This window comes from Epinephelus fuscoguttatus, linkage group LG10, assembly GCF_011397635.1.
Source record: "Epinephelus fuscoguttatus linkage group LG10, E.fuscoguttatus.final_Chr_v1".
Classification (NCBI taxonomy): Eukaryota; Metazoa; Chordata; class Actinopteri; order Perciformes; family Serranidae; genus Epinephelus; species Epinephelus fuscoguttatus.
The window spans coordinates 7,469,156-7,480,970 of NC_064761.1; the positions used below are offsets into that span (position 1 = coordinate 7,469,156).

At 38.5% G+C, this 11,815-nt stretch overlaps 1 protein-coding gene across 1 annotated transcript; it reads right to left on the reverse strand.

Annotated features, from left to right (window-relative positions):
• Positions 1-627: 627 nt before the first annotated feature.
• gpx7 (glutathione peroxidase 7) lies at positions 628-8,360 on the reverse strand. The gene is made up of 3 exons (XM_049587099.1): positions 8,152-8,360; positions 3,520-3,781; positions 628-1,131 (listed from the first exon to the last, which is right to left on the reverse strand). The coding sequence occupies exons 1-3, from the start codon at positions 8,281-8,283 to the stop codon at positions 968-970; spliced, it is 558 nt and encodes a 185-aa protein (XP_049443056.1). The 5' UTR covers positions 8,284-8,360; the 3' UTR covers positions 628-967.
• Positions 8,361-11,815: the final 3,455 nt, after the last annotated feature.

Genomic DNA, 11,815 nt, shown 5'->3' on the forward strand with positions numbered 1-11,815 from the left:
CAACAGAGAAAGAAGGAGGTCTCAGAGTTTAAGGTCTAATCAGCCCTTCATATAGAAAAACTCTCGCACACTGTCTAACTTGTAAAAATAATGATTTTGATACGCGAGCGGTTACGCCAGTAGGAGACCTCCATGTGGGGAAGACAGACAGGACGCTCGGCCAATCTTTGCATTCAGTCCAAATGCAATGATTGGTCGGAGTTTTCTTAGAACCGTATGAGAATAGTGTAATTATGAGTTTTTATCTCTGGTGGAATTCACTTACATTTTAGTGTGCCATCAGCTTATTAATAGCATTTTAACCTACACAAAGAAAAGCACAAAATTCCCGGAAAGGTAAGTGTCGCTTTAAGTGTTGACATTAAGTTAATGGTGCATAACCACAATCAACAATTCTAACTTCTCCTGTGAAGATGCACTGTACTGTACATTGTTTCAGCTGTTATTCATTCTGTTTTACCAACATCAAGTTTGAAGTTACTGACAACTACTACTGTAGACACTACAAAAGACTTAATATGTGCTTACAGCTTACAACCCAATGTGGTGATATCATGCACAAAGAAATGTTAAAATGTTTTGAAATAGGACTGCGTAACAAACTCAGTAGCAAGGCATCTCCCTTGTAGTAAATGTTTATTCCACAAATCAGAGTGAATACAAAACCAAACACATAATCCACAAGACTAACAAATAGGAGAACAGGAGCTCTTTGGCTTCAAGCTGCAGCTTCAAATGTCATTCACCTGGTATAAAACTTAACATTAAATTTAAAAACATAGTGGCGTTTCATCAGTGCTTTCAGAAAGCTAGTAACACTTGCTTTCGCTGTGTGATTTGAATTGAATGGTTTACTGAACAATGTCTGATTGTACAAGCAAAATAAATGTGTTCAGTTTATCTCTTCGGTTCATGTAGCAATGAATTTAAATCTAATCCAAACACTACGGGGTCTTTTAACAGGAGGTTATAGCTCTTCTTTCTTCTTTAGGATTATCTGCCGCACCATTTCAGCTATTTTGGGTCGGATTTCTTTGACAGAAACTTTTGGTCCCCATGCACCAACCACTTTGCCATTTACATCGATGAGATACTTCCAGAAATTCCAGTCAGGCTCACTTCCAGAAGACTCTGCAGACAATGAGAGAAGAAAAAGAAGTGAAAGCCTGCACAATTTAAAAACATTATGTCAAACAACAGTGGACAAATGTTCAGTTTCACCTGACCCCACTAAGTTGACCAGCACAAATAAAATCATCATGTAATTAATTAACAGTGAAATATATCTGTATATGGGATTTCAGTGTCAAATATTTTAAGCATCCTGCAAAATTCGCTTGAATTCACCTGCAACGCCTATCCAAGGCATACCCAAAGTAAAGTGGAAACTGTTCTGTTCCATTTTTAGCACACGTACATCAGTGGCAGCTGCTGGTCTTTCAAGCGGGAAGCTCACTTTAAATTTACATCATAAAATTTGTCATTTTGTAGCGAGGCAGTAACTTATTAAAGGAACATTTAATTGAAGCCGTTTTTCAATCACACTCATGCCATAGAACCACAGCAAAACACACCTCAAAGATTTTCAGATGGGTTTGAAAATGAGCTATATCGCTTATGGAAATAAGGAACTCCGGACGGCACTCTGTCAGACAACTCCACTTGTAAATATCTGCATGGGACTGAGATTGAAATGCAATGATGCCGGTGTGCATTTCAAAAGTGCTGTCAATCACAAAGGGGTTCAGACTTTTAGACAATTCCTCCAATCATCATGCATACACCGAGCGTCCTCTCCCGCCTACCACTCCATTAGGTCCCAGGGAAGCTGAGCCTCCCTGGAAGTGACGATTTTGTCGCATTTATCCAATGAGCGTCTCGCTTTGCTGCATGAAAAAAACCTGCTTAGGGCTGTCTCACAGGAATGCTTGGAGGCTCTGCGTCCACCGTGCTGACACAAGAATGTATGACAGGGAGGTTGCGTTTGAAAACTGGTGATAAACAGCTGACGTTTGAACATCATAGTCATAATGTGAAACGCATCCTAGCGCATGTTTAATCCAATGTAAATTCTTATTTTAATGTAAATTCAATAGTGCATATTAGAGGAAGTTCAGCCTCCCTTGTTGTCTCAGAGCAATCGCCCCCTGATGTACATGGTCTCATTTGAAAGGTAATGATGTGAGTTTTTTCCCCAACAGTCAGAATTACTGTAAGTGCTTCTCATTGAGTTTTATAAGTTTCAACACACTTAAATAAAATATTTTATATCTTCCCCTGAATATTTTTTTGAAAAAAGATGCTGCAGATGACTAGAACTGGGAGGTATTTGCTGGAAAACACAATGGGACCAAATCATGAAGCATCACACCATCCAAATTCAAAGGAGATAACATTATCACAGAAAATAAACATTTTACACATGGTTTTCTTTTTTGTTCAGGCACCCCCCCCCCCCCCAAAAAATGATTGTTAAACAAATGTGATTGTGAGTGAAAAACAAATCAGCACAGACACAGGCATCTATTTAGGAGCACCTCTAAAAAGCCTAAATTGGTAAGAGAGACTGTTGTTTCCCCTAACACAACATATGAGCCATTTGTTTATCATCTCTGTACATTTTTAACAGCCTGTGGGGCTTGTAAGGTGTTCATATCTCCTTTGGAGCTCCAGAGTGTCACTGACTATAAGACCCATAAGCCATGGGGCCAATTATTTGCTCTTTGATTGGCTAGATCCCCAGAAATATGAATGAAGTACATTCCTTCAACACAGGCTCTCGTTGCCTATCAAGGCCATAGCAACAGCATTGGAAGCTCCTATTGACTCAAGTGAGGTGTCAATGAAAAGGCCAGGAGTTCGCCTCCATTTTGGCATCTGGCCTGTCATTTCCCTTCCATGCAAAACAGGAGAAATTATGGATGATGTGTGGAGAAATATAAATATTTGAAATGATGCGAAGGCAGTTCATTGATATCTATGGATGTAATAATGTGTTTGGACTAAACGCTGGTTTTAGATCATCTGGACTAATGGCATTGTGAACTGTGTAAGCAGCGTTTTTGTCTGGATAATATCAGTCTGTGGAATAAAATTATGCTGTTTGTTTTTGTCTGACAAACGCACTGATTGATCCTGCTGTGTGGATGTATCTTGCAATGGTCCGCATCAAACAACTGCAAGGAGCGTAGCTTTCAAAAGATATGTCGTATGAGTAAACCACTTAAATAACAAAAAATACAGCGGTTGTTTACATATCATAATCATCTAAGAACACCTTAGAAGGGCCTGTGGACAGGCCGTCAGCTTTCTAACAGGAATACTGCATGTACCATCCATGTTATATTAGTCATTTGTCATTTCTGAAATCAAACATTTTCTTTATAATGACATGATCCACCACGTTCCGCTGTGTTAATTAGAAACCTGGTCATCTTCAGGCTCAGTTACTGAATAAAGAAAACATCTTAATGTGATGCAAGCACAAAACTCACACCAACACCATCACATCTCACTCACCAACAAGGTACTTGTAGACATTGTTTGCTCCAGTTCCGACGACCGCAATTTTACTGAACAGGGGGAAGGAGACTCCGTAGACTCTGCGCACAAAGCTGTCAATCTCCTTGTCGCTGCCGGGCTCTTGCTGCCCAAACTGGTTGCAGGGGAAGGCCAGCACGTTGAAGTGATACGGCCCAAAGTCCCGCTGGAGCTGCTGCAGGTCTTTGTAGTGTTCCTCAGTGAAGCCACATTCACTGGCTACATTCACCACCAGGGACACCTAAAGCCACAGGAACACTCAGTAAAAACTCTGATTAACAATCCTGACTGTCACTAAACAACCGTCAGCAGCAGCTGAGAGACTATAAACAGCTGTTCATATACCTGAATGAGAGCAGATGGACAGGACATGCTCTGTGCACATCATCTGTTAGTTTTGTTAGCTTGTGTTTATCTCAGATGTGTCAGTATGTGAGAGAAGAGACAGAATATATCTTTAGTTTCATATCAGGGTCAATCTAAGTGTAACAACTAGTACACAATTGATGGAGCCTCAAAGCCTCAGCCTCATTTTTTTCTGTGATGAATTTTTTTTACTACATGAAACACTATAATCTATTTTATCAGTTCTATTTAAGAGCAACTTCAAGCAACTACAAGGTATTCTTAACGGGTTATGCAAAGCTCCTTTCCCACTAAACAAAAAAATAAACAAAAAAACAAACAAAGAAAAAAAAACACTACCACTCGCTAACATCTGGCTAACATGGGAAATGTTACAATCTGCATTCAGCCCCGGGACAAATGACTCTGCAGTAGTCACTGGTACTGTCTCTATAAAAGCAGCGCTTAAATATCGTTCAAAATTTAGTCGGCACCAAGTTTGAGAGAGAGACTGAATAACTAAGAGATATATTAAAAAAAGAGGTAACACTTTGTAACATTTTCACTGGCCTCCATGCTGCTTTCTATTGTTTACTAACCTGTTTTCTGGCCTGTCCCTGACGTTGAACGTGACACACTGGTTAAAAAAAAATGAATGAAAAAAAAAAAACAGAGAGGAATACTCATCTACTGTAGAGCCATGTGACTCTGGTGTACTGGTAATGGGAAATCAGTCTAATGCCTATTTTAGACGAGTTTTCGCACATTTAAAAACCTGCGTACACACTAATTTTGATAGAAAAGGGTCAAAATCTCAGCTTAAAGCTGATCCCTCTATATGACCTACATATACAAACAAGACCATCAGCGATAAGATTGCTTATTTGTATACAGTTATTCTTAGTGCCTGTCACCAGGTCCAATACCCTGTAAAATCATGCCAAATGATTTACGTGAGCAGACCGAAAGCACTTTTGTTTACATTTTCCAAGGTGAAATTTGGCCGTGAGTAGTATGGCAGCCAGTTAAAAGTAAGCAGGATAAGATTGTCTCTTTGGAGAATTTTATTTTTGACATTTTATATTTTGTGGCTTGGCTGATACTGGGGCAGGATCAGCAAAGAGAAAAAGAAAAGAATTGCCAGAGGAACAAAAAACATGAGCCAACAGTGATTCCAAAGATGGAGAGAACTCAAAACTCCTCACAGACAGGTATGTAATATGTCTACAGCTATGAAATACATTGCAAGACTGTTTTACAATATATGAATTGACATTAGTGGCTAAAAACTATGTTCATCAATTCAGCAATAGATCGCATGTAACTGTGTACACTGTGATTCAGGCAGAAAGTCAAACAACATGTTTGATCAAATCAATGCCTTTGCTGTTTACCTTTTCACATTAAGTATTAGTGAGGTTTTCATGGATGGACCTGTGCAGATACACGGCACAGAAACAGTTGAGCATGTTAGTGCAGGTTAATACATGTTACAGCTTCATGCCTCAGCTCACAGTCAGTAAGGAGGAGTTTCTGCAGAGGATGGCAGAGCAGCTCATCGCTGGGAAAGTGAGCACATGCATTCTTTAATTTGGAGGACAGACTGACAGTGTGATGATCCCATCATCTAGTGCTGACATCTAGTGTCACAATGAAGCAATTCCACGTGTGTTGTATCTGAAAACCCCATGAACCAAATCCTTCATAACATGGCAACTTACTTAAAACAACAGTACACTAAAATGTTTCAAATATTATGAGTAACTAGCTATGATAACTATAAGAATTTGGAAGCATCTGTGAAAGACACCTTTTAACCCGAGACATTGGGCAGGATACATATTTTATATTTTGGGGGGTGATCTTTGTTAATGTTTTTGTTTATTTATTGTTTTTTTTTTTTTTAACTATTCCAAACACTTGACTTTTACAACATCTTGCCTACTAATCTGCAAGCCTGTCACAGGTGGTCAAACTATCTGGGTCACAAAGCTAGGCCGATCACTAAGTTTAAATGTCCTTGTCTGAGAATAACTAATAACTAATGTTGATGTATAATGAATTATGTTGGATTACCATTTCTTAATTTATGGGCTATTTGGGATAACGCCAGCTGGCATCTGACATCAACATGACGTCAGAAAGACATTTGACTCTTTATGTTAGACAGACGTCAAATATTGCTCGGAATGAAAATCACATTAACAATATTTTAAATGTCTATCAATGTTAGAATTTCACACTGTGTGGACATTAACACTGTGATGTTTTGCTCTATACCTGACAACAAAATGTCATTATTCTACGTCAAGATGACATTGGATTTTTGTTACTTAACAACACAACTTAAAACCTACAAAATATCAACATCATCTGTCATCAGAGTTCTACGTCAAATTGACTTTAGCAGTAGATGTCCTGCCATTGATTTTGGTCACCCAACATCACAACCTAAATTCAACCTGATATCAATCAGTACGTTTATATGACATTAGTGAAAATAGATTTATAGTGTTAGTCTGACTGAAATCGGGCTTTTAAAATACAAGTAAAAATGTTAGTCTGACTGAAATGGCACTAAATCTAATTTCTCAAAGCTGGACTAACACACCCAGATAATGCTATTGGGAGTCGAATTACTCCTACGTGTTTTCAGTCACTGAAACCCAAACTGGCCTGGATGCTCTGAGTATGCTCCACAGTGTCCACCCTGGGCTTTGATCTGGAAGTCGAAAGCATTAAATGTGTAACAGAGGAAGAGGCCAGTAACAACATGGCGAAATCTACATCCAGAGCCATGCATTTTTGGGAGTATGAAATGCACAGAGCTGTAAAGTTGTCCATCACGGGACCAGTTTGCCACTAGTTAACCATAGCTAACTTGTTTGTCGATTGTTTGGTCAGTGATGTAATAGGTCAACTGGAAAAAGGTCCAATACTAACAAGCTGGAGGCATGTCGCCACTCATCATAGCAGAGCTGGACATACTTTGGTCAATAAATCAATTCCTCTCCCGTGCTTGTATACTGGGACAAGGACAGTAGTCCAATTAAATGGCCTAGATAAGCTGTAACCATGCATGTAAACGTACAGAGAGTCTAAGAACGTTGGTGGCCAGCTGGGATGGTATAGAACAGTGGTTCCCAAATGCTCCAGCCATGGCGTCCAGACTTCTCCGCAGTCATTACTTCAAGGTCAATGCAGTTTAATATATTGAGCATCATACTTGCATTTGCACGTAACTGAGCTAGTTTGCCATCTCTGTCAAGAAGCTGTCCATTAGTCACACACTCTGCAGTAGGAAACAGCACTTCAAAATAAAAGCTCTGTGCTGGAAATTCACTGCACTCCAAAATAAAGTGTGTTATTTTACAAACTTGACATGTTTGTGAGTCACTTGCGGTCCACTCAGAATGAAGCCGTGACCCACCTTTAGACTGCAACCCACCAGCTGGGAACCACTGCTATAGAAAATGGATTTGGATATAGATTACCATGGCAATGATTGCAGCTTTGAAGCTTTCGAGTCAGCCCTACAAATTACACATGGTGTCATGTTTATTTTTATTCATGCATATTTACTTCTTTTTGAAAAAGATCCTCACATTAACTGAAAAAAGAGGTCAGGTGTAAATATGTAGGCTTTATCATATAAAATACATTTTCCTACAACATTAATACTGTGCTGCCCACACATGAACGCACCTCAAGCTTCCTTCATTCAGCTCCACTTTGCTTACATTTGTTATCTCTTGATATGAACAGTGTTAAACAAAACCTGACTGGCTAACAGCAAAAAACAAAAAAACAAACACCATACCTGGAAATTTACCTGCGAACAAAATCCCGTATGTTAAGACTCATTTAATGACTCTGGTAAACTTAAATAGAATCTGCAGAAGTTTCATGTAGAGTACTAAATCAGTCCATTAAATGTAGACTGAGGCTAATCCTGTCTACTTATCGGTACCTGATTTGAATGAAAACTCTCCTGCAGCTACAGCGGCTCTGCAGGCCTGTTGCCACGTAGGCTAGCGGGGGTACATGATGGGACATCCCGAGCAGGCTACAGTCACACTGATCCTCTGCAGAGCTGTGTTAGTCACATCTACTAACAACAACAAGTGAGAGAAGAAATAAATAAACATTCCCATGCAACATTCAGTCATGCAGCCGGCCGACATGCAGAGAGACCGGTTACTGTGAAGACTCCAGCATCACCACTATAGCCTACTGTAATATTCATCTGTTCAGACCCAGACTTACCGAGCCCCGGTACTTTTCCAGGGACACTAACTTCCCCCTGCTGTTCACTACTTTGAAAGTATAAAAGTCTTTCTCTTTGCTCTCAGTGAGGCTGAATAAAGTCAGCAACACGGCCAGCGCTCCGGGAAGCATCTTCACAGTCAAACTGCCAACGCAACAGAGAAGAAACTTGTTCAAACTCTTGCGGATCTCCTCCGGCCCGGAGGACAGCACTTCCGGCACCGGCCGTCATTTACAAAATAAAAGCCGTGTTGATAAAGCTGTGTTGCAGCCAAGAGTTGCAGTCAGAACGCCAAAACAAATATAAAAAGGTAACTTCGGTAACTTATGTCAAAATTATGAGATAATTAATATATAGTATTTTACTCTGAAATAGTGATAGTAAATGATAAAGTGACTTTCAAAGTAAAATCTACAACTTAACAATTCCAAAATTTGACCTATAGACCAACAGACGAAAATCATGACCTAGGAAAGCAAAATTTTAATTTCAGCCACCTCAAGATTTGTAAATAAAGTAGGTTAAGCACTACAAATTATTATTATTTTTAATATTTTTTATTGTTAGGATCCAAATACCATACAGATTTTATATTTACTTACCTATTTTTTTTATATTTATTTATTTATTTTTGTGAATTGTCATTGTTATTTAGATTTTTGAAGTGTTTCTGCACATTTAGGTTTTGTCTAGATGTTAACAGTTTCTTTTTATCAAAATTATGAATTAGGCTACCATGTTGTGTCTCTGAAAATCACATTTTCAACCAATTGTTTCAAAATTTTGACCAACTATGAGTATTTTTATGATTCAGACTTTCCATCAAGATGAATTCTTTTTGTTTTTTAGTAAAAAGTAGTTTATTTTTGTAGTTTGTTTGTCAAGGATAATGATAATCCAGTTGTCTTAAAAGGCCATGGCTTTTCATTTGTGGGACGGTGACTGCTGTTTAACTTTGAATGTCAGTCAAAACTGACTTTATATCTAACTTGAAAGCTAACAGAAAGATATAATTCAAAAGCCTGTACAAGTCTGTGAAAGACATTTTCATCACAACCAGAGAGGGGCATTAATTTTGCTGGACTTACCATGTATTCTATCATAGTGGAGCCTCAAAGCTTTTATTTTGAAGGCGTAATGAAGCTCTGGAACAAAAACTTTCCGCCTCTCACTTTCAGCTCATTAGGCAAATGAAAGCATGCACACCATGGCCTACTTAAAAAAACACACGCAGAGAACAAAACCTTACCTCTCTGCATATTAATTACAGGCTTGTTCATGTGTAAGAGAAGTTTTCACAAACTGGGTCTCATCTGTGGGGGAATTCAGGCTATGTCACATTCCTAACCAGGGGATAATTACACATAGTGTGGGACTGGGGGATATTTTGGTTATATCCTGTGGTCTGAAGTTTGAGCTTAGTTTGACAGAATGGCCTAAATACTGTGTCAAAATAAATAAATGAATAACATTAGGAAGTGGCTCAAAGATTGTCTTTTTTGCATTCAATTGCATTGCACCACAGCATCCAGATTATTTTTTCTAACAAAAAAAAAAAAAAAAATACTACATCAAAATGCAATATGTAAACAGGGGAATCTTTTTATTAACAGCTGTGTTAATCATTACCTACAGGTGAGTGAAGGGGAGGGACGCTTTTTTGACAGAAACATCAAGATCAACATCATCAAGGAATGAAAGATAGAAAATGTGATGTGTCTAAACTAAACATTTAGATGACAGCTCTGTATCAGCCTCTGTACAGGCATTTGTAACTGCCTTGTTTTTCACAACCTTTGGGTGTGGATTTCACAATATATTTAGGAATAAAGTTATCATGGGACAAAGAAAATTCCCAGTAAGTCTGGAAAATCCTTTTGTTCTGCTTTTGGATATTTTCTAGTTTTGGCTAATATTATATGCACAAAAATGTTTTATTTCTTAAAATGTGTACAAGGCCTGCTTGTTTGTTACACAACTGTAGCGACATCATACTATTTTATTTTGTATCCATTTTTCTATGTATGTGTGGCTTATATTGTTTGTACTGCTTGCATTGTTATTTTGGGATTTTTTGCAATTTTGCTCTTGTACTGTTTTTATTTGATAGCATTCTTAATTTTACATTATGTACCTCTATTCATTAATTTATGATACCATTCTTTATCTGAGGGGATAGATAAAGGGGGGTGGCTGGAGTGTGACTTCAGTTTTTTTTTTTTTTATTTATTTATTTTTTTATTTTGTGTGACCCTCCACGAAGCAACAAATATTTTTCCTCAAGCCTCTCAGTGTGACTGGCGGAAAAAGCATGAATCTCTTTCCACCATTTAAAACGTACCCTTTATTTTTTTTACAGTTAAAAGTTAAAGGTTGAAGACAAAATCCTGGAGATGAAAAAAGCCTCGGGTTTTCGCTCTTGTCGTGCATGCTGGATGATTTATACAAATGGTTTATTTTTAAATGAGATGTAGAATAAAGTCATTTTGATGAAATATAACTATTTTAAGATCAGATTTGTTTTTTTTTCTGATGAAAAGTTCGTCGCACATGATGTGTCCAAGGACCGTCGGAAATTTAAAGTCCAACCATAATTTCTGTTAATGCAATTTCTGACTATGATAAATGGTGTAATGCTGGTGATTTCTGAAGAAAACAAGCCTTCCTATCGCATTTTTTTTTTTTTTAAAAAAAGGGCAGTAAAATTCTTCTACGCCACCCCCCCCCCACCCCCCCTTCCTTTTTACTGTCTCACCAACACCTCCCCCCTCGTAAATAACTTTTTTTTTAATTCCTTGAGCTCAAGAACAGTTTCTTTCCTTGGGACACCAGAACTCCAACACATAGAGTCATAGAGACTTTAACTTTCAATACTTAATGCAATATAGGCTACTATATTTTAAGAGCAATTCACATGTTGTATGTGCAAAATCCATCCTTTTTAATGCATATCCATCCTTTTGAATCTTATTGAATTAGTGCTCGTTGTCTGTCTGCAATCTGTCTTATTGCTTGCTTTAACTGCACCGAGCAGGAGTAAGATAAGAGATAAGATACACCTTTCTTGACCTTTATTGAGCTCACAACTGAGAAATTCCAGTGTTACAGCAGTCAAGGGGAAAGAGTCAGATTAAAGATTTCCATCCATTCATCTTCTAACCGCTTCATCCTCTTGGGGGTCGCGGGGGGGCTGGAGCCTATCCCAGCTGACATCGGGCAAGAGGCAGGGTACACCCTGGACAGGTCGCCAGACTATCGCAGGGCTGACACATAGAGACAAACAACCATTCACGCTCACATTCACACCTACGGACAATTTAGAGTCTCCAATTAACCTAGTCCCCAATCTGCATGTCTTTGGACTGTGGGAGGAAGCCGGAGTGCCCGGAGAGAACCCACACTGACACGGGGAGAACATGCAAACTCCACACAGAAGGGCTCCCACACTCCTCTTGCTGTGAGGCGACAATGCTAACCACCACACCACCGTGCCGCTCTAGATTAAAGATTTCAATATTTAAAAACTTAAAAAAAAAAAAAAAACTAGGCATGCAAAAAGTACAAAAATTACAAGAAACAGCAATAGATAGCCTACTACTACTACTACTACTAATAATAATGAGCAGTGGATTAAAGTGAGCATATTTAGTGAAAAGAGAATAT

Bases quoted from the DNA above. Each gene is read 5' to 3' on its own strand.
- gpx7 (XM_049587099.1), bottom strand. From the start codon at position 8,283: ATGCTTCCCGGAGCGCTGGCCGTGTTGCTGACTTTATTCAGCCTCACT. The intron at 3,782-8,151 runs GTAAGTCTGGGT...CTGTGGCTTTAG, and splicing joins TGGAAAAGTACCGGGGCTCG to GTGTCCCTGGTGGTGAATGT. The intron at 1,132-3,519 runs GTGAGTGAGATG...CATTGTCTGCAG, and splicing joins TGTCTACAAGTACCTTGTTG to AGTCTTCTGGAAGTGAGCCT.